The sequence below is a fragment of the Physella acuta genome, unplaced genomic scaffold, assembly GCF_028476545.2.
Source record: "Physella acuta isolate Inbredline_101_S28 unplaced genomic scaffold, ASM2847654v3 ptg001208l, whole genome shotgun sequence".
NCBI lineage: Eukaryota > Metazoa > Mollusca > Gastropoda > Physidae > Physella > Physella acuta.
Genome location: NW_026732725.1, coordinates 12,427 through 36,704, shown reverse-complemented (window position 1 = coordinate 36,704; position 24,278 = coordinate 12,427). Strand labels below are relative to the sequence as shown.

Genomic DNA, 24,278 nt, shown 5'->3' with positions numbered 1-24,278 from the left:
TATATATATATATATATATATATATATATATATATATATATATATATATATATATATATATATATATATATATATATATATATGCAAACAATTGAGTTGACCTGTTTAAACTAAGCCTAATGTCTTTTTTTCAACCCTAAGTACAAACATGAACTCCTGATGTTAAGTATTTTAAGCATTTTTTTTTTAAATAGAGTACGTTAGCTCTTTACAAAGTGTCTAATTAGTGTTTCCGTCCATTTAAGAGTACATTGTTCCGCTTTCTTGACTGTGTATGACGTCAACTATACTAAAAGTGAAAAAAATTGTAAACAAACATACGTCATTACTACTAGATTTTTAATTTATTTTTCTTTTACCGGGGTGCTTAGCTAGTAAGTATAATAAAGGGCGTTGGCAAGTTAACAGCCCTACCCCTTCCCATCACACACACATACATACACTTTTACTTTATATACAAATACCCCAATTCTCTTTCATAAACCCAGTCATTCCCCCGCCCGTCCCCTCTTTTCTACGCGTTAAACTAGGGCGCGCGATCCAGATTTTTTTCTCCGCTATTGATTGGTTGACCCCGTGTCACACACACACTCGCGTCCTTCGCGACGGCGACTCGTCCTTCTGCTCGGTGGACGCCGTGTAGCGTGTCACGCCGTCCCCCCGAGGTTTGATACATGCGTGTCGCGATACGACGTGACACAATTCTTATGTTGTCATTTCAACACTTAGGAGGTTTTCTAATTGTATTTCTATTTTAACTCGGACTCAGTAGCGTACGCAGGGGGGGAGCAGGGGGAGCGGCCGCTCCCCCTCTGGCCATTTTCAGCAAAGTGGCGCCTTTTTGGAAACTTTTTAAAATCAAAGTTTTGAACAATGATATTTGTTAAAAAAATATTTTTGGTCGGCACATCTATGTAAATCACACGATTTCTTTTCATGCAGCAATTAAGCATTAGTGTACTAGTCTAGTAGTGTCTACGTTTACAATACGTATTAATAGCTGCATCAGTTTGCCATTCTAAAAATAACCATTACGATGCATTGCAATGTTTAAAAAACCTCTACGGTAGTACCACTTGGCAAGAGGGGTGTTAAGTTTAAGGCAACTGTATAATGTATTTGCTTACGAATAATTGAATTAGAAAATGTTATACATAAAACTTCACACATAATTACTTTATATATACAGTTTGAATCGTGTGATTAATTTAAAAAAATTACAATACAGACACAAATACAACTGACGTGGCACCTCTATTTAAATTTACTTATGAGCAAACTGCGTAGTGGTGGGGAAATTTTCACAAGGTCAAAATTGTCATCACGATGAAGTAGTAGTATTCTTACAGTTTGGGCGATAGTGATTACGATTACAAATTATATGAAACAGTTACAACCCACGTCCTCCATGGACCCCTCTGTAAAAAAAAAATATTGTCATAATACCACTGCTACTTATTTAAATCTATTTCTGTAACATATATTTGTGTAATATATATTTGTGTAATATATATGTATGTTAAGAACAGTCATCTAAAAACTGACGATATATTCACTCTGAGTTGGTTATCTCCACCCCCCCCCCCCCCCCCCAACACACACCTCACCACCACAATTGTGTAGAGCGACATTATTGTCACACCTATGTAAACACTGGGTTGGATAATTGACCTAAAGTGAACGGACAGTGGTGAATGAAGTTGAACCCCCCCCCCCCCCCAACCTAACCCGAATTGATCTGTTAAGTACATGTAGAAAAACGCGTAATGATGTACCAAAGTACCATGCCGCCAGAAAATTAGCTTTTTAAACGTAAAACTGTGAATATTGTTTTTGCAATTAACAGTAAAAAGGTGTGTGATCAATACAGTGATCTAACCCATACCTATCACTATGTTAAAAATTATCTTTTAAGAACTCAAAGTAGCCGTAGTTAATTAAAATATATGATCTGAACTAAAACACCGATATTTAGTTAAATGTAGGCTGTTATTCCGAACGTTGATCTATTATATCGAAAAGCGTGGTTTTATACCAACTCTGATTTTAAAAACTTGCATTATGCTGTAATACTTTAGCATTTATGATGACGATGTATTAAATTCTGATTATAGACAAAACATTTTGTAAACACGAATAGTGTTAAACAATTTCATTATATTCTAAAGTAATTATTGATCTGTTTTGACATTTTTAATTAAATGCGTAGATATATACATATTTATATTAAGAGAGTGATTATTTCCCCTATTTCATTTGTCTTAAATAATTTCCCAGGATTACTATGTAAGAAATTTTTTTTACAAGAATTATAAAACAGATTGTGTTACGTTCCTTGTTTTTGGTTGTAGTGTGTGTATATATATATATTTTTTTGTTTAGATTGATACAATTTTTGTTTTGTCGGCCTACATTGTGTGCTTTTTCTTATTTCTTCAGAGTGCTAATTTCAATTTATTTTACATCATAGCGAAGTAGTGACATACATCTAGTAATTATATATATATATATATATATATATATATATATATATATATATATATATATATATATATATATATATATATATATATATATATATATATATATAAAATACACGTATATATAACGTGTTAAAAATTCGGCGCCTTTTTTGCTCTATTCGCTCCCCCTACAATGGAAACCTGGATACGCCTCTGCTCGGACTGTGTGTTCTTATACGTCTGACGTAGAAACGTGTGTAGGATGTGGTTGCTGCGTGCTCTATGACGTACAGAGTAGATAATGTTTGTTGTTAGCGTGTCGTCGATTGAGTGTTTCTTACATGCTTAACAGTGAGTAAAATAGGTTATAATGTTGAACCTTAACTTGTAAACTTACATTGCAGTTTTGATGGTGTGTACAGAGAATAAATGCATATACATGTACTGTTTATAGACTATTACATATAGATAATAGAGAATAATATATAGATATAGATATAGATATAGATATAGATATAGATATAGATATAGATATAGATATAGATATAGATATAGATATAGATATAGAAGTACATGTATATGTAGATGTACATATAGATATAAAGATAAAGATGATATAGATATCAGTGTTTCTTACTGACTTTTTTCTCGGGGGGGGGGACATTTCCCGGGGTGGGAAGGTCACTGGTAAAAGTATGTTTTCTATATACATTCCATTTCGTTTTGGGAGGGGGGTGGGAGGTAGACTTTTTTCGCAGAGCCCCCCCTCCCCCAAGAGATGCCTGGAAGAAACTCTGATAGATATAGATTTACACATACACATACAATTATATATATATTATAGATATACATATAGATATAGAGATTGAGATGCATATGTAGATGAAGATAAAAATGTAGATACAAATACAGATCATAAATCCTAGTTGATATAGATGTAGATGCCGTTGTGGACGTGGACGTAGATATTAGACATAGACGCAGATGCTAACAGATATATGCGTGTATATTGAAAATGTAGGCCTATATGTATAGTATAGTATAGGCAGTAGCATCACAAGAGGGGGGTGCAGTCCGGTTGAAACCATTAAGGGCTGATTACTCCAAATTACTGTCGATAGAGTGTTTCTTCCTGTTAAATAACAAAATAGCAGGGGAGAGGGGTGACACCAAACAAACAAAATTTTGGAGGGGGTGGAGTGACATCCTCAGTTAACTGGCGACACTCGACCTACTATCGCCACTTCTGTATGTGTGTATGTATGCTTACGCGTAAGTGCAGATGCAGATTAAAAACTATGCGTCTATGTTTGAGTATAGTTATATGTATGGGTACATGGGATGATAATTATAAATTTTACAAACAATATAAAATCAGAATTTGGAATAATAGTAACAAAATTCACCAACCGAAATCTCCTTTAAGCTAAATAAACCATACCTTCATAAACCTGCTCAATCTACATCAACTGAAGAGGAAGTAAACTCTCATTTCGTTAATTAATTAATCCGGTATGTTCTTGCTAATACCTAGCCGTTGACGGTAGATTTTGATAAGCCTTAAAAAAACAACCTTGAACTTATCTGATCAACAACTGCAGTCGTTAGGGTAATTAATTAAATAACATTTGTGACGCGTATTTGACTTCGTTAAGCTTCAAGCCTGATGCCAATGGGTGCACTGGCTTTACCCAAGCTTCCCCCCCCCCCAAACAAATGGAATTAATATACATGTGTAGGTCAAATTATAATCCGTTTACAGGCCAAATAATAATCCTGATACAAGCTAAATAATAAACATATTGCAAACAAAATAATAAAACCTGTTTATGGCCAAATTATAGATTAATTGCAGGCCAAATAATAAACCTGTTGCTGGCCGAATAATAGACTAGTTGCTGGCCAAATAATAGATCAATTGCAGGCCAAATAATAACATTTTGTTGGCCAAATAATAAACATGTTACAGACCAGACCTCAAATCTGTATAACGCCGTGTGATTACTGCAATCTGTAATGGTATTGTAATGTAAAGCTTGTTCAGTGGTATAACTTATACCTATAACGAGCTAATCATTCTTTAAACACGATAGTCTTCAAGTTATTCGTAAACATTGATATAGAATTTCATGAAATAAATCACCGTAAGAAGCATTGATTGTGAACTTAACTATGTTCGTAGGTTGTTGCTTTTTTTTTTAAAAATTATTTCAGGTTCAACATAAGTTTTTCTGTTATATTATGATGAAATATTTCCATCAAAACGTATTTCTACATCGCATCACCAGTTTAAAAAACTAGTGTGGTAGGGTTACATCTTACTAGAAAAAGCCGCAATGTCTGAGCTAAAATGTAGTCTTTATTTGATAAGCTTTATAAGCTGAGGATGCCGCATCCCGTCCATTAGACCAACCATTTGAAACTCTCTATCTCCCCTTTCATCTAATGTAATCCCAGTTTTTAAATGGTCAGAAAAATGTTGGGTTACCTGCGGCTATAAACCACTTCTGCTGCATATTTCAATAAATAAATTATTTGTAGGCCTACATATTATGTTTTTATATATATATATATATATATATATATATATATATATATATATATATATATATATATATATATATATATATATACATATATGAATGTTTGTATGTGTATTGTTGTGTTTGTTCATTATGTAAGTGTCTAAATAGATTTTTATAGATGTATACGTAGTGCTATCTATTCTTCTTCTGCGTTCTTAATTTCCTTCATATTGGAGTATTCAAATAAGTTCAACTTCGTGTATGAACTGAACTGGTGCCTCCAGATCTGCTGGTGCCCCATAAAGTTTTTCCTTGAGTGGGGGGTATATATATATATATGCATATATACAAATATACAAATACCTATATATTCTAAGATCTCTCATGCATGAGAACAGCCCCACTTAAAGAGTGTAAAGAGATTAAGTCACGTGGTGATGGGTTTAACCGGCTATTAACAGTGATGGACATACATTTATGTGACGCCCCAAGTTGTAGCCCTTCATTTAAACATCAGGTCTAGTACTTTACCTTACATCAACGGCTTACATAGCCGTACACTTGGGTAATGGGATACTTACAGGGTGCTTAGAGTAATCCGATATTGATTATAGCATACAACTTTAATTAATTAAGGTAAGCCTCAAATTCTGGAACTTATGTTTATATTTTTACCCGATGTTGTTGCTAAAAATTAGATTAAAAATAATTACATTATTTATAAACTGGTTCCGTATCTTCTTCAGTAAGTTTACATTTTCAACTACTGTAATTGTTTAAATCATTGTCTTTAACAGAAGAGATTTTACAGTTATTTTTGTCACTCTAGAGTAGAATTGTATTTTTTTTTTACGTTTACTCCGACGAACGGCATCTGAACTTCATTCTTTGTGTTTGTTTCTTGCCGCTTTATACACCCCCTGTGTATTTTATTTTTATTGACTTGACATCAAATTTTATGGCCTGATTATCGATCGCTGTAATCTTAACAACCGGCTTTGCGCTGAGCAAGCGTTGTAACCGGCGTGGTTGTTGTGTAGCGCTTATGGTTGTTGACCCGATAGTCACTGGTTCGATTTCATGGGTCGAGTTCGCTGGACATCATTGCGTCATGTCAATTTTGATTGGATACCTGAAACAAGTATGGGGGAAAGTAAGGACTGCTGATAAGTTGGGGGAAAGTTAAGACTGCTGGTAAAGTTAGGGGAAAGTTAGGATTGCTGGTAAAGTTGGGGGAAAGTTAGGACTGCTGGTAAAATTAGGGGAAAGTTGGGACTGCTGGTAAAGTTGGGGGAAAGTTGAGACTGCTGGTAAAGTTAGGGGAAAGTTAGGACTGCTGGCCAAGTTGTGGGGAAATTTAGGACTGTTGGTAAAGTTGGGGGAAAGTTAAGACTGCTGGTCAATTAAAGGACTGCTGGTCAAGTTGTGGGGAAATTTAGGACTGTTGGTAAAGTTGGGGGAAAGTTATGACTGCTGGTCTAGTTGTTTTTCGCAATATACTATCTAATGTCCTGGTCACATGTCCAGTTTGATTCTACTTTACCTGTAAATTGTAACAAAATAAGCGGTTTATTTAATTTTACTGACTGTGTGATCAGCTATGTGATACAAAACTGGATATATTGATTTTTCACTTTTGACATTAAAAAAATCGATATCGACAAAAACAATTAAACTAACCGAAAACTTTGTCCTAACGCTAACCCCATCTTTAGTACCGATCATATAAACAGGTGACTCTGATGTAAATAGACAATCCCTAGGAAAAGTACATTTCTACTTTCCCGTATACAGAGTATAGAGGAAGTATTGTAATCGTGCACAAAAATACATGGAATTTTGACAGTTTTCACACCTCAGTACTTCATCATATACTAAGTATAGGGTACTTATAATAAATATGAATTTATAAAGTACTAATATTCCGCACTATTATACAGATATTGTTTGTCATTCACTTGGTGCGAAATTCTTTTTTTCTACGAACTTGTATTCTATTTTAAAACTTAAGTAATTAAAAATGGATTAAAATCATGTCTCAATCCCGATTTGTCATCCCCCATAGTGTTATATAAGAATATTCGACAAAGTTTAGGGGAGATCACTCCCGCTTTATTTACTGACATGACAACAACAACAACAACAAACAGTACCCTTTCGGACTTGGTAGTCAATTGGGCAGGTAAACTAGAGTTAACCTGTTTCTGTTTCCTTGGTAGTCAATTGGGGCAGGTGAACTAGAGTTAACCTGTTTCTGTTTCCTTGGTAGTCAATTGGGCAAGTGAACTAGAGTTTACCTGTTTCTGTTTCCTCAGCATATGAAATGACGTGTGGTCGTATATATGTCTAACCTGATTTACTTAACGTCAGTCTGGTATCTATCTGAGCGTAGTGGACTCAAGATAGCTCTACGGGTTAAATCCAGGGATCCTAATTTGAGATCTTCGTGTTAGCAATGGTAGGCTCTACCCCCCGACCACGCCGTCCCATATTGGCAAAACATAAATAATGTTGATATTTTTTCTTTCTCTTTCAGATTTGATGTTTCTTGATACGAAGAACATACAAGCCTAGACAACACAAGTCAACGTCATTACCACACCGACAATGTATCTACCCACCCTTGTTATATCTTGTATCACGCTTATCCTGAGTATCCCTTACTCACTATCTATCACCATTGATAAAACCAGTGCACTCGTTGCATCGGAGACGCTAATCCGACGCTACTCAACGCAAGGGGCGGATAACGCCGGATTAACGCCGGAAGAGTTCTCCGTGTTCTTGACCAAGATGACGTCACACTCGCCGGAGTTCATTGACAAGCTAGTCGGAGACTGCAAGCGTCCGGATAAGAACTGTAGCTGGAAAGAAGAGGTGAAGTAAAAATGTATGTCACGTTCAGCATGTCGGTAGTGCACGCTGAAGATGTTTGTGAAGAAGTGTTGTGTTTCTACACTGTGGTAGTGCTGTAGGTGGTGATGTAGCTCTGTATTGTAGGTGATGTTGTAGTTTTACACTGTAGGTAATGCTGTAGTTCAGTACTGTAGGCGATGCTGTAGTTCTTCACCAAAGGTCGATGTTGTAGTTCTGCATCGTAGTTTGATGTTGTAGTTCTGTACTGTAGGTCGATGATGTAGCTCTGCACCGTATGTGATACTGTATGTGATATTGTAGCTTTGGTGCGCAATGTATGGATTATGTACAATGAATGTTAGACGATAGCTGGTGTTAAAATCATCACACAAAAAAATAACACCTGTGGCCAATTGAAAATGTATATTATATGTATCCTTGGCGTAAAGTGTGTGTGGGGGGGGGGGGGTAAATTCAACATAACAGGACGAAGGTGCTTAAGAGGAGCAGGTTTTGCAAGCTATTTTTGGGGAGGGGGGGTGTAGATTTTTTATAGTTGTCTTAAGGGGGGGGGTATAAAAGCTGTATCAAGATGCGCAGAATTTTATAAGCTGTTTTAAGGGATGTAAGAAATCTGTCTTTAGTTTAGGGTTACAACAACTATCTTAAGGGGCGTCTATAAATTTTTATTATAAGGCTGTTTTTAGAGGTGTGAATTTAAGAAATATGACTTTAGTGTTATATAACTATTTTAAGGGGTGCAGGGTTATAACAGCTTTCATAAGAGGTGCGGCTTTGTTTAAAAAAAAAACAAGAAAGTTAAAAAAAAAAATAAAGATAATGATCTGAAGTAATGAGCATTAAACGGTTGACATTTAAAGGGGGCGAGTTAACCAAATATAGTACATAGCAGAGGGCGTCACTTTTGCTTCGCATTGAATAGAAAGAGATTTTTTGCGTTGAATGTTCATGTGCATGGACAGCGAAAAACGTGTGAGTGAGAGAGCAAGAGAGGTCGACCGAGCAAACGTTAAATCAAATTGTAATGACATCTTGCAAACCGAGCGCTGATGGCACCATCTGGAAACACGAATGGAACTTCGTACATGAAAACGATTTATTTTTCTTTTTTTGCTAGTTAAAAGTTTTAATATAAAAACTGATAAAGTACCTTAGAATATTGATATTATTCATCAACGAAAAGACCTGACATTTTAAGCCTTTTTGAAAGTAGGAAATATTATACGGTAACTTACGTAAATGTTATCTATCCGTCCTTCACCCCCTGCCTTAATACACAATTCCAGCCTCCCCCCTTCCCCTTGCGATAAAGATAATACAGTTTTGTTATCATTGTTTAAATGATGGCATCTGGACAAATGTCTGACTTCACGAATAATTTGGCCGAATTTCCTTCCATAAAGCTTATCCGTGTTGTTATAGATCGATATAGTAAACCCCTTCAAAAAAATTATTTTCATAGCTGAAAAAGAAGGTTACGTATCTTTACAAAACTATCTGAATCAAAAGTAAATTTCAAAAACAAAAAACCAGGTTGACGATGTCAATGTTTCTAAAACTGCTAAAGGACGACACCAAGATTTATCGAACTTCACACTTATAGACACAGATTTGATTTTCGCACTGTTTTATAACCTGACTTTGAGACTCGTCTATGTATGTTATATTAGGTTTTATAACCTGACTTAGAGACTGGTCTATGTATGTTCTATTAGGCTTTGTGACCTCGATCTGATTGAAACCTGCTCCAGGCAGTGTAGGATTTACCTGTCTATGGCTGTCATAACTGTGATTACCTTGCATCTATGTTGTGTCTAATATGCAAGGGCCGTAGCCTAAGTGTCCAAATGGAAAACAAACACACACATACTTATATATATATATATATATATATATATATATATATATATATATATATATATATATATATATATATATATATATATACATTATTATTATTATGTATATATATTTATAAATTTATTTATATATATATGTATATATATGTATATATATGTATATATTTATATATGTATATATACCTATATATGTTCTGGATTGTGAGTATACGTTGTGAATCTCTTCCCTTACCAACCTTATGAATAGGTCTGCTAGCCACTAGTTATCATTTTACAACAGTCATCGGCTTTGATCTTTACATCATAATTGTTACAATAGTTTTCTTAAAACCATATGTCGTGAAAAAAGTGTAACACTTATATGTTCAACAAAAAAAAAACTATGAACATCCCTGATGTTGTCAGATAAAAGCAGGGATCTTTCTTTAAGCTCAGATAAGTCAAGAGACTAAATCTCTCTTTAAAAAAGGATTAAACTACCTCAGTACTGTATATGTTTGGTTAAGTACATTATTAAACTACTAAGTGATAAGGGCAGACACATCTGTGTTAAATGCCAAGTGTATGTTTATATGTATATATATATATATATATATATATATATATATATATATATATATATATATATATATATATATATATATATATATATATATATATATATATATATATATATATATATATATATATATATATATATATATATATTCACGTTGCAAACGAACTGACTTGACCCTTCACCCTTATTATCTTTCTTCAACTCATTAAAATACAATATTTGTTCTGCTACTCTGTTTGTCCCGATAATTTTCTTCTCCTAAAGGTCAAAGTCCAGCCGGAATTTTGAAAACTAAAACGCGAATAAGCAAAACGGTGGTTGTGTTGTCAGCGAAAGGTTAGGCCGGCTGTTTACAGGGTGAACTCTTGTTGGCTCACATTGTCACAGATTTCTGTCCTAATTTTTAACGGTCGGGGACGGCGGTGGTAGGACGGAGAGAAATTTGAAAGAAGTCATTTCGGGGTCGACCGGAAACTGGTACTAAAATTTTGTTTTTGGGTCAAGGAAGAAATGGATAAGTGTGCGGCTAAAGTTGATTTAAAACGGGACAAGACAAACAGGTTGACGCTAACGTGAGATAAGGATTAAACATCCCATTCCGGAATGGCTCGATTTTTTTTTGTTATTTACTGTTCGATACTGCAAGTGCTTGAAATGGGTGATTTATGACGGTAAAGTAGAAACGAAGGTTCTTATCAAAAACGGATATCCCCACTCAGTGACGTATGCAACAGTAGGTTAAAAAGAACTTGGAGCTCCCCCCCCCCCCCCACCCCCACCCCCCCCCCCCCCCCCCGTCCGATTCCATTGACCCCCACACCGAAAGATGTCTTATGTTTACATGTCCATAAATAAAAAACGTAATCTCACATTCTTATACCACACACACACGCTCACACACATGAACCCAGAAACTCAAACACTCACACACTCATATAACCACATACATATATATATATATATATATATATGTGTGTGTGTGTGTGTATATTATATATACACTAGGCATGCTGCCCAGCTTCGCTTAGGCTTTCGAAAACATTGAGAATTTGAATGCTTAATTAATTTGCCCATATAAGGCGCCGGTCAGTCGAGGTCAGTTTTGACCCCCTCATCGTAGACTTTTCGGCCAACCGGCCCCCGTGTTCTGTCGCCCCAAGGTCCTGCCAAATTTGAAGCGCCTGCGGCGCCGGGAAGTGCCCTATCGGGCACCCGAGAACTTAGCTTTATAGATCATCTAGATATAGATCTAGAATCTCTAGATCTATATGATCTAGAATCTCTAGATCTAGATGATCTAGAACATCTAGATCTAGATCAATATCTAGATCTAGAATCTCTAGATCTAGAATCCAAATAGATAAAATAATTTTTTTAAGTTTAGGCCGAGAAAATCGTATTGTATAGGCCTACATTTCATAGCGTACATAGCTCTAAATCATATTTGAATGAAATAGTTCATTTCCTTTTATTCTAAACTCGGAAGATGACGTCATCAGTTTCGTGCTCTTTTTTTAGTGTAAACAATAAGCGACGTCATTGTTAAATGCGTATCTTGTCCCAAGTTTAAACACTTTTCCGGTTGCATAAATAATACTGTTTCTCTACATTCGAATACGCCTTTATTTTTTATTTTTCTTCTTTAAATAAAATTGTGGTTATACATTTAAAACATCTAACATATGATTTTTTTAACAAAAGTCCGTATAAAGGTATCCATATATCGCTGCCGATTCTGACGTGATGTCCGGCGAAAATATTTTGCGGACAGACAGAGAGAGAGAGAGAGAGAGAGAGAGAGAGAGAGAGAAGAGCGCACATGGCTTTTTATATATTAGGATAGGTTTATATATATATATATATATATATATATATATATATATATATATATATGTATATATATATATGAATCATATATATATAATCCCATAACACATTTACATTTATATATATGTATATGTATATATATATATATATATATATATATATATATATATATATATATATATATATATATATATATATATATATATATATATATGTATATACATTTAAACATAACTGTATTAATTTCTTTACAACATTTAAAGTTAGGTACAAGTTTTATTACCATTTTGACACCTGTTGCTGTGTTTGTTATTCAACAGCGCTTTAATCAAATGCATTATTTCATTCGAATCTTTTGTCCCATCGAGTGTAGCCCACGTTCTGGGTTTTGTATTAATGTGGCGTGATACGGGCATGTTAATCAGTTTCATTATCATTTCGCAACAAGTTTTTGAATACAATAAAACGCGGCGCAAATTCAAAATAGTTGGGTGCAGCGAGCTGGTTTATACGGGCTTTATGTTTGTCATCATGAAAAGGTCTCACTAGGGTTTCATTTACAACCCCAGCTGTGTGAACCAAGTTTTGTTTTAATTAGTTCTAACTTGATTTCTAATTTGTGTAGGGCTTTGATCCTTTGCTCCTGCGTCCGCTCAGCTCTGATGGGTACCTAACTCACCCTAGGTAAACCACGGCGTTTGGCCACACTGCCCCTTTATATCTCGAGGTCATTGAAACAGATTAACTCTACTTCATCTATCCCACGTGATGGTTACGAACATAAAATTATAATGATGATTGATTAGCTCCTATATGATACCCCGATCCATTGGCATTGAGGTTAAGAGCAAGTGGCCAACTAATCTTTATGCTGAATTCGGATTTTAAATTCCTTTTTCAAGTCTCGATTTGCTTTTCTCATTTTTTGTCCTAACATCAGCGACTAAGCACCTGTTGTCATCTAGAGACCTTTCCAGGCAAACAACCCTCACCATAAAGCACCAGCAACGTTAACATCCCTCACCATCAAGTACGATTAAAGTCAAAACCATCAATCACCCTCAACTTTAACACCCCTCACTATCAACTTCAACACCTCTCACCATCAACTTCAACACTCCTAACCATCTAGCATACCTCTCAACAAGAAGCATCTCACTAACCTTCTACCCCTCACCCCACCCCCCTAAACAAATGCATATTGAACAAAGGAACTGCAGCACAAACTACCATTATTGTTACCCCACCATTGTTACACCACCATTACTATACAACCATTGTTATACCACCATTGCTAGGCAGCAATTATCGGGCCTCCATGGTTAAGCCACCATTATAGGCGTGGCCTGATATCTATTACGTTTTACATCACTCCCTCATTAGCATATTCAAATGACGTCGACAGTCGAGCTAACCATCATACCAACACCTGTGATAATTCAACTTACAGTAGGTGACAGGAAATGGACTCCTAGAGAACTTCATCAGAGGCTTATCCTGTTCTTTTTATCTTAAATTTAAGTATACCTATAGTAAGCAAATGAAGTACAATGCACTCTATTATTATGGCCGCCGTGTGTGCTACGTAGTACTTAGTTTTAATATGTTTTCGAGCTCACTTCCTAAAAGACATTTTATTCACCTTGGACGTTGTCCTTAAGACCCCTCAGCAAACTGGTCAACATTTTATCTCGTTATAACTTCTCAAAACACTTTCCAGTCTTGATGGCCTTTGTCCTTTAGACCGCTAATGAAACTGCAAAAAGTCAAATCAAATAACTTCCAAAACATCGTCCATTATTTATGTGGGTCTTCCTTTATCCCTGTATCTCTTATACAAGTGCGACACCCTATATCCTGCATACATTACTTTTTCCATTGTATGTAATGACTTCGCTTTTTGCAACTCTCAGTTCGAAATATAGCGGCATGCTTTTAATACACTATTTTAAAAAAATATGTTTACCTATTGCATATAATTTTTTTCTAGCAGAACCTATGACTTTTTTCCGTGACTTTTTTTCTCCAATATGCAATTCATATCGGTTCATAGAACTCTATGTATATCAACTCAATTTCAAGCTTGGGCAAATGTTGGATTTGTAAAACATAATCCCAATTATACTTTAAGAACATAATCGTAACTGAACTAGAATAAATCTATGTCGAAACATAATCCTTACTGAATTACAGTAATCTATGTAAAAACATTATCCTAACTGAGCTGCAGCAATCTATGTCACAACTTTTTTCCTAACTGAACTACAGTAATATAATAATATGTCAAAACATAATCCTAACTTAACTACAATAATCTATGTAAAAACATTATCCTAAATGAACTACTGTAATCTATGTAAAAACATCACCCTAACTGAACTACAGTAATCTATGTAAAAACATAATCCAAACTGAACTAGAATTAATATGTGTCGAAACATAATCCTAACTGAACTACAGTAACCTATATCAAAACATAATCCTAACTGAACTACTGTAATCTATATCAAAACATAATCCTAACTGAACTACTGCGATCTATATCAAAACATAATCCTAACTGAACTACTGCAATCTATATCAAAACATAATCCTAACTGAACTACGGTAATCTATTTCAAAACATAATTCTTACGGAACTACAGCAACCGAACTCAAAACATAACCCTAAATGGATTATAGTAATCTATTTCAAAACATAATCCTAACTGAACTACAGTAATCTATGTCAAACATGACCCTAAATGGATTTTAATAATCTATTTAAAAAAATAATCCTAACTGAGCTTCAGCAAAATATGTCAAAACATAACCTTAACTGAAACTATATAATAACCTAATATTAACTGGATTACGGTAATCTATGTCAACATACTTAAAAAATTACTTCCACGCTACAGTGCCCTGGCGTGCATGAGATTTTCGATAACTTGGCATCAGACGGCTTGCTGAAGTCTGATGGCTTCTTTGACGCACTTCCGTTCGCGCTAAACACACTGAGCTCCGAGAACTGCACGAGAGGCGCGCTGGAGGAAACCTACCATGGCAAGCACAAGAGGAAACCCTCGGCCAAAGAGAGTGAGTACTTGTCCTTGTTACTAGCGCATTGTTAAGCTTGGAACTGACAGGCAAACGTCACGTTATGATAATTTTGGTCGGTATCTTTGATAGCGGTATTCAACTTATCAAAGCTAAATCTAAATTCTTTGATATAGTTAAGTACAGAGTTTCTTCAAGCCTTCTCTTCAGAGTGGGGTGGGGCGCTCAGGTTGCCCCTTCCCCACTCCCACCCCCGAACAAAATAGAATTTACTTAGAAAACATACTTTCACCACTGTCCGCCCCCCTCCCCCGGAAAATTTAGACCGACCCCCCCCCCCCCACCCCTAAAATATCAAGTGTCCTTCAAACCCCCGTCCTTTCCCCCAAGAGAAAAGTCTAGAAGAAACACTGGTCGAGTCCTAGACCTACACTTGACAACCAAGGAGAAGCCATATTTTTAAAGCATATCTGTAAGTTTTAATGCCACACCGCCAACAATTTTCTTTTCGTTTGTGCCTAAGATGAAGTAAAGGTCATAAGTTTCAGTGACTTCGGCATACGAGGGGATAGTGTGATCAGCTTTATGATCAGACGCCTAGAAATTTTCCGTTAGTCAAGTACCCAATTGAGCTTGGTGGCCTCATGGACGTCCTACGGGCACTAGCTCTCGGGCCAACCTTAAGACTTTCAGGATAGCAGTCTTGTGCTCTATCATCCTACCATGCCGTCCCATTATTGAATTATATTATGCATAAAATTTAATTTTTATTACGATTTTAATAATTTTACATCGTTTATATATATATATATATATATATATATATATATATATATATATATATATATATATATATATATATATATATATATATATACACACATCGTGTTACTGGAATGAACCACGACCTAACAGCCATATCTTATCTCCTCCTTCAGCATGGGGCTACAGCATCGGCTTTGTCACCCTGATCATCTTCATCTCCAACATCGGCGCCTGCCTGGGACCCATCATGGAGAAACGGTTCTTCAAACGTCTGCTGCAGTTCCTGATTGCCATGGGCGCCGGATCTCTGGCGTCGACCAGTCTGCTCGTTCTGATCCCAGAGGTGTATATTTTTTACTTCCGCTTTCTGTTTATATCAACTTCCGGTTTTATATTTGAATTTCAATATTTACACTCTAATAACATGACTTCCGTTTTCTCTTTAATTTAACTTCCGTTTTCTGTATAAAAAACAAACTTTCAAACCTCCGCTATCAACGGTTATTTATATTACTTTTCCTGCCATTGGGTTTGTTTAAAGAACTGTATTGCATAAAAGTATTGAAACTTCAACACTAATAAATTTCTATTCTTGCCCCAAAATAAAAAAAAAAAATTGGACGTCTCTATGTGTCTACGCTAATAATCGCCATACTGATTGAAAAACCAAACTACATTTTTTTAAAATAACATTCAACTAAGTTTATTGTGTTACCTGAATTAGTTCACAATTTCATACATTAACCAATTTCTTTCACATGTATTGACCAACTTCTAAAAAAATATTATTGCAGGCGTTCGGTATCATAGAAATCGAAGAAATAGGCCACGCTTATGTATGGAAAGCCTCAGTCGTCATAATTTCAATTTATATACTCTTCAGCTTAGAGAGATTGTTCAAGACTGTGTTATATAACAGAAAAGTAAGTCGAGTTTAAATTTAAAAATAACTTTAAAATGGGAAGCTGTTTGTCGACCAACTATACTGGAGAGTAGGACAATAACCCCCTGTAAATTACCCCCCCCCCGACACTATCCCGCCCCGATCCCCCTATTACCCCCTTCCGTAAATTACCCCTTGACTTTCCCCTCACCTTCTCCATAGCCCCCCCCCCCCCCTCCTCCGGAGTAAATAACGGTGGCAGGGGTAATTCTCCGGGAGGAGAGTCTGGCGTTGGGGGGGGGGGGGGTTGGAGATGTCCGGGGGGGGGGGGGTAAATGCCTAGACCCCTATACCCATACTGCAACTCGCTCTGATAAGCAGTTTCAACTCATAACCACACGTGAACACTGTAACATTAGCTAAGACTTTACACACCATGTTAGAATTAATCCCTGCTCCATCACAAAACACCACGCAGATGTTCGACGTATTGTTTTTCAGTCGGTGTAACCCTAAGCGATACCAGCTGTACCATTGCAAGGGTACGGCTAATCGATACAACAAATACATATTTATTTATTTTTTACATTTATGAAAAGAATTCTAAAATTAACTGTAATGAAATGCAAGCAAAAAAAAATTCCAATTAGTTTCTGAAAATTTCGTTAAAAATGAATCTTGTAAACGTGTGTGTGTTTTATTACTAGTAGTGAAGTGATAATTTTCAGATTATTTCCGAGTTTCAAATTTAGTCTAGTCCTAACCCAAATGTCTTCATCTTCTTCTTCGTTCTTAATTTATACTATTGGAGTAGATTTCCTCGCTCACAATTCATATTTAGGACAGATGTTGTTTGATTTTGGGGTTTTCTCTCCTAGAAGAGTTGATCCTCAGGTAACGAGCCTAATCTCTCCTGAGGTCCGAATTCGGGACTTTTTGAGTTAGCAATATAGTGCTCTTCCGTCCGACCACGCCACCACCCTCCTAAATAAAGTAAAAAATAAAAGTTTAGAGCCTGAACTGGTATTTGAATTTTCGTAACAACCTATCACCTATCTTTTTTAAGATACCATGTTTGTTTGCTGGTCGGCGTGGTTTAGTCGGTAAAGCTCATGGTTGCTAAACCGAAAAGTCTCGAGTTAGAACCCCCGGGCAGATGTGGCTCGATAACTGGGGACAACTCCAAAATCAAACAACTGCTGCGTTGTAGTTTGTTCTTGGTTGGACCAAGACTATGGAAGCAAATCCAAAAACAAAAGCAGGCTGAAATAGGAGTCAACGGCCTATATCACGCATAACCAATTGACATGTATCGGGCTGGTAAGTAGGTCACCAACCAGTTCTATGGTTCATGCAGGTTTTATTGAGCCTTAGAACTGGTTGGTGACCTACTTACCAGGCCTATACCTAATTGTGTTGTAGGGAATCCCTTTCAACACTAAAAATTAAGAACGAAGAAAAAGAATTTTGCTGTTTTAATATTTATAAAAAAAAAACACTTTAAATTAATAGTGTGCATGTTTTTATCATAGACCGGTAAGATCGGCTACTCGGCTTCGGCCAGCACCATGGACTCTGTAGCCCCGCTGACCGATATCCGGATCAACGGTCACCTTGGCAACAACCAGGACGCCGGACACTCCCACTTTCACCTGTCGACAGAGCAGTCCAACGACAAGGTCACCCTGGCCTGGATGGTCATGGCTGGTGACGTCATCCACAACTTCGTGGATGGGTTATCCATGGGCGCGGCTTTCTCTGAGGATGTTGGATTAGGGATTAGTATATCCCTGGCGATTATTAGTGAGGAGTTGCCTCATGAGCTGGGTACGATTTTATTTATTCCCTTTTTTTTTTAAATTATATCCTTTTTTTTTTGCTGTTCCAAAAAAGGATTATTTATAGCGAATCGCTTGCAAACGATACCTAAACTACTAAAATGTAACCGTTCTTTTAGTTTAAAAAGATTTTATATGTGAAAATCTCGGGGAGGTACATTTGCTCACAGTAACTAACATCAGCCTATGTTGGGAGAGGTACTGAGTACCATGTTAACAACTGACAAGAACATATGTTGGTAGAGGTACTGAGTACCCTGTTAACAACTGACATCAGCCTATGTTGGGAGAGGCACTGAGTACTATGTTAACAACTGACATCAACATATTGGGAGAGGTAGAGTACCGTGTTAACAACTGACATCATGTTGGGAGAGGTACTGAGTACCATGTTAACAACTGACATCAACATATTGGGAGAGGTACTGAGTACTATGTTAACAACTGTCATCAAAATATGTTTGGTGAGGTACTGAGTACCATGTTAACTACTGTCATCAAAATATGTTTGGTGAGGTACTGAGTACCATGTTAACAACTGACATCAACATATGTTGGGAGAGGTACTGAGTACCGTGTTCACAACTGACATCATGTTGGTATAGGTACTGAGTATCGTGTTAACTACTGACATCAACATATGTTGGCTACCGTGTTAACAACTGACTTCAACATATGTCGGGTGAGGTACTGAGTATCGTGTTAACTACTGACATCAACATATGTTGGCTACCGTGTTAACAACTGACTTCAACATATGTCGGGTGAGGTACTGAGTACCATGTTAACTACTGACATCAGCCCATGTTGAATATGATCTCAATAAACATGGACGAAGAATGAGTATTATAACGTTCCATTAAATATTTGAGTTTAACAAAGAGTTAGTGTAACGATTTATTTGTACAATTACTGTAAAACCTAAGGTTAGCATTAGGTTTTTGAATACATATAAAATCAATGCTAATACTATTTTTTATTGAAAATATGTCTTCTTGACCATATCTCGAACAACAACGGGTCTTTAAGCTAGTATCAGATTAAACACTGTTACACTAATCCATTTAAGCCTAAAGCATTCGGTTAGCATTCTCCTATTCTAATCCGCAACCAAACCTATAATTGGCTCTTTCTTTTAACAATCTCACCACTGCGTAGGCACTCACTGTTAGAAAGCACAAAGAGACAGAACGCGACCGACCCACGCAAATCTAGTCATGTATCACCCATTATTTTAATTTAAAATTACCCATCTCCTTTTCTAACGTATGTTATAACGTATGTACAGATTATATGTAAATGTGGTTGAGTTCTGGTAGAAACCAATGGGTTTTATCTGATTACGTCAAACGGCTGTCACCGGATAAAATCTTTAAATTTAGGATAAATGGGTGGAAGAGCCAAGGTATATATATATATATATATATATATATATATATATATATATATATATATATATATATATATATATATATATATATATATATATATATATATATATATATGTGTGTGTGTGTATATATATATATATGAATATATATGGTGGGCGTAAAGATATATATATATATATATATATATATATATATATATATATATATATATATATATATATATATATATATATATATGAGTGTGGAGGGGTGTTGGTGTATATATATATATATATATATATATATATATATATATATATATATATATATATATATATATATATATATATATAATTATTTATTTATATATAATTATATTTATATAATTATATATATATATATATATATATATATATATATATATATATATATATATATATATATATAATTATATTTATATAATTATATATATATATATGCACCCGTACACACGTGTTATGTATAACATCCGTATCGTATATCTGAACAGCGGATATAGCTATACTGCTCCACTCCGGCATGTCCATCAAGAGGTCACTGTTCATCAACTTCCTGTCGGCCTGTGTGTGCTACATAGGACTGGTCATCGGTATCCTCCTCGGTACCACCCTCACGGAGGCCAGCAAGTGGATCTTCGCCATGGCCGGTGGATTGTTCCTCTATGTTCCATTGGTGGATATGGTGAGGCTCTGTTCCATTATTAACCCCCCCCCCCCTGTTACATATACCGGATATACAACATTAAACAGATGCTTCTCTGATGTTAGTGTTAAAGATAAGATAATTAGTTAGATAAAAAAAACAAAGGAGAAATGGAAAAAGTGTTTCACATTTTAAATGACACAAAAAAGCTTCGACACTTTCATAATTAGAAGGTAAAAATTAATTGTCTTTAAATCTTTCAAGAAGAGAAACATAGTTTTAAACATATTACAGTTATAATGTATTGGGTGAGGGGTAATTAAGAAATTTGCTTTGTTTTATATTAACTGAATATCCTTATCCGGCCAAGCGAGTTATGTCAAGCGATGTTTGACATAATTGTAAAGGGATACAATATAGTCAGCACTATGCTCAGTCGCTTCCACCCCAAAATCAGAATGGATCCCATAACGGTCTACGGGCCCCGAACCCCAAAGCCACACAAAAAAAACGTAGCATTCGTGTAAGAACTCGTATGTAAATTAGGTATTTGATTCAGTAGTCTTTAAATATGTTTAAATTAATCTTCTACAAAATCAAAAGGCTTAAAGTAATTAAGGCAGTAAAATCATTACTTATGTTTAAATTTTAATTTAAAATTTTAATGCATGAAATAAATCACATGAAATTAGAAATGTTAAAAGGTAATTAAGTCGCGACCGTAATTAATTATGTTGAAATTTATCTCATAAGAATGTGAAGGTATAAATAAAAGAATTTAAGTCCGATAAATAATTAATTATATAGAAATAAATCATAGAAATTAGAAAAAAAAGGTAATTAAGTCATGAAAGTAATTAATTATGTTTAAATTTATCTCATATGAATGTGAAGGTATAAATAAAAGAAGTTAAGTGAGAAACATAATTAATTATAGGCCTATTGAAATAATTCATACAAATTAGAAAAACGGTAATTAAGTCAAGAAAGTAATTAACTATGTCAACGTTTCCCACATACAGTTGCCGGATATGAGTGAACACCTGGACATATTGCTACAACGAGGCGGGCCCGAGGCTAAAATTGTCGCCGGTCTGCACACGATTGGCCTGCTGATGGGAGCCGGCATCATCATCTTCATCGTCAACATCAACTCCTACATCGACGTCAACTAGAACTTCCGCTCCTGCGGGGAATGTTAACTGAAATGTTAACTTATTGAAGCAGGCTGAAGTTAACTGTATACTTTCTTGTTAAAGTTATCACAAAATTAATATAAAATATTTTTCTGCAATGAAGAATGTACTGAAAGAAAAAACACAAACTTTTATAAAGTTATGCTAATGCCTGCTACTCGCTTCCTAGTCTTTCCGATTTGGTCGTTTTGACCCGTTCTTGCCCGTTCTTGCATCTTCCACTGCTAGACTTGCCTGCTATTGCTTATTGCATTGATCTGTCATAGTTTTTGTTTTGTTGTCTGTCACAAGAAAGTCTTCAGTACTTTTTAAAGAAGCTGCAATATTCCCATGTACATTTTTTTGAAAAAAAAATGTTTTTCTTTAAATATATAATAATACACTACTATTTAATTTTAATAACTATAAAAACGTGGGTTACTATAATAATCTATTGGATACCTTTACTAATATTAGGAAGCAAGTTAAATAAAAGCTTTTAAAAATAATATTTCGGCTGATAGAAAATGTGTACTTCTATTTAATAATGACTCTGTAAAAAGATGTCGCGGATTCTTTTCCTGAATACTTTACACTCCTCCCTTCACCCCTTTCTCCTTACCCCTCATCTCTGTCTAATTACTTTTCCCTCCCACCCTCCCCACTTCCTAAAATTCTTCTTAAACTAGACTGCAGTTTAGTATATAAATATACTAGCCGTCCCGGCCAGGCCCTGCTCTGGCTTCTGTGAAAAACCTTTCTGTTAAAGACCATTACCTGTGTGTTTAGTAATCATCATAAACCCGGCATTGCCCACCCAAACCACAACCAACCAAAACAACAAAACGCAAACATAACGCTAACACAATTACAAATACAAACGAAAACAAAAACCTAACAACAAACCCAACCACAACCACAAACACCAATACAAACACAAAGAAAAAACAAACAAAAAAGCAAACGAAAACAAAAACCTAACAACAAACCCAACCACAAACACCAATACCAACAAAAAAAACAACGAAAAAGCAAACGAAAACAAACCAAATACAAACGCAAAACCAACCAAAAACACAAATACAAACCCAAACAAAAAAAACCCAAACAAAAACGAAAAAAGAAAGAACAAAAACGAACCAAATCAAAGCGCAACCACTAACGCAAACCCACCTAAACACAAAGAAAACACTAACGCGAACATAAACGCCCGGGGCGGAATCACCTGTTTTAGCTTAATGAACGACTATAGTACCCCAACTTATTCATAGTCTTTTGCACTCACTTAAACGAACGCGCCTGTTTCAATTTAATGAACAATTTTAATACTCCAAGCTTATCCGTAAAATACCTACAACATTTGCACTTGATCAATCCCCGCTAATTATGTAATTATTTTTTTTTGCCAACACCAAAACAAAGTAATAAAAAGTAAATTATTTTCCACTAATGCAATGGTTTTATAAAGGGAAGTAATTGTGTTTTCCTAATTTATCAAAGGGAAGTAAGTGCTATAGGACTAATTAAAGACATAAATAGAATTTTAGTAAAAGATGATATTTTTTTTTAAACTTGTGTTTAATGAACATGCCGACAATTATTACTATAATTTGAAAAATGAAAATTATTTTCCAACACTTTCAATAGTAATTTTTTAACTCATAAATTTAGACAAATGCGCACGATAATTGTCTAACACTTAAATCCATCCAAGACCAACGACAAACATATGCGTTACATACAGAACTGAGCTTTATATATTAGATTTGCATATAAAATATATTTAAAAGATGGCAGTAAACTTAATACTATCATCACGGCTAATGTAATTAAAGATAATTTAATTATCTGAACTAAACAGGTTCATTCACATTAATAATTAAATATACGACTAATCCAAAGGAGGCTGAACCTCATTAGAAGAAAAAATCCGCCTTGTTTTTAGTATTCTCAGAAAGACTATTTTTCAAGATTATTTTGTTTATATTTGAGGTGATCTCAAAGTGGGAATTAAAATATTCCTTCAATGTAATCTTATGCGTTGCAATATATATATATATATATATATATATATATATATATATATATATATATATATAATGTATATATAATTATATATATACAAAGTTGAACTAGTGTGTTAAAATGTTATACTCGCCTACACTATATATCCTTTTGTAATATAAATATTCAATACTGCTTTGTCTTTCTAACATTAATCATGGTGAAAATAGATCTTCTTTGCTACTTGGGGTATTTTAAGGTAGATTCTAGTTTGTTTTTAGTTGAACTCTCAATGACGTTTTGTATTGATTTGATCATGGTGTAACAGGTTCTATCTAGGCTCATTAAAGGGTGAACGGTAATCAATTTAGAATTATAAGCGGACCTACCCACTATATATATATATATATATAT

The 24,278-nt window shown here is 35.0% G+C and overlaps 1 protein-coding gene across 1 annotated transcript; it reads left to right on the top strand.

Annotated features, from left to right (window-relative positions):
* The first annotated feature begins 7,536 nt into the window (after nucleotides 1-7,536).
* LOC131957111 (metal cation symporter ZIP14-like) lies at nucleotides 7,537-23,898 on the top strand. Its single transcript, XM_059321817.1, has 7 exons — nucleotides 7,537-7,864; nucleotides 15,010-15,187; nucleotides 16,087-16,256; nucleotides 16,708-16,836; nucleotides 18,329-18,623; nucleotides 20,534-20,724; nucleotides 21,708-23,898. Exons 1-7 carry the CDS (start codon nucleotides 7,595-7,597, stop codon nucleotides 21,858-21,860), a joined length of 1,386 nt encoding a protein of 461 aa, XP_059177800.1. The 5' UTR covers nucleotides 7,537-7,594; the 3' UTR covers nucleotides 21,861-23,898.
* The last annotated feature ends 380 nt before the right edge of the window (nucleotides 23,899-24,278 follow it).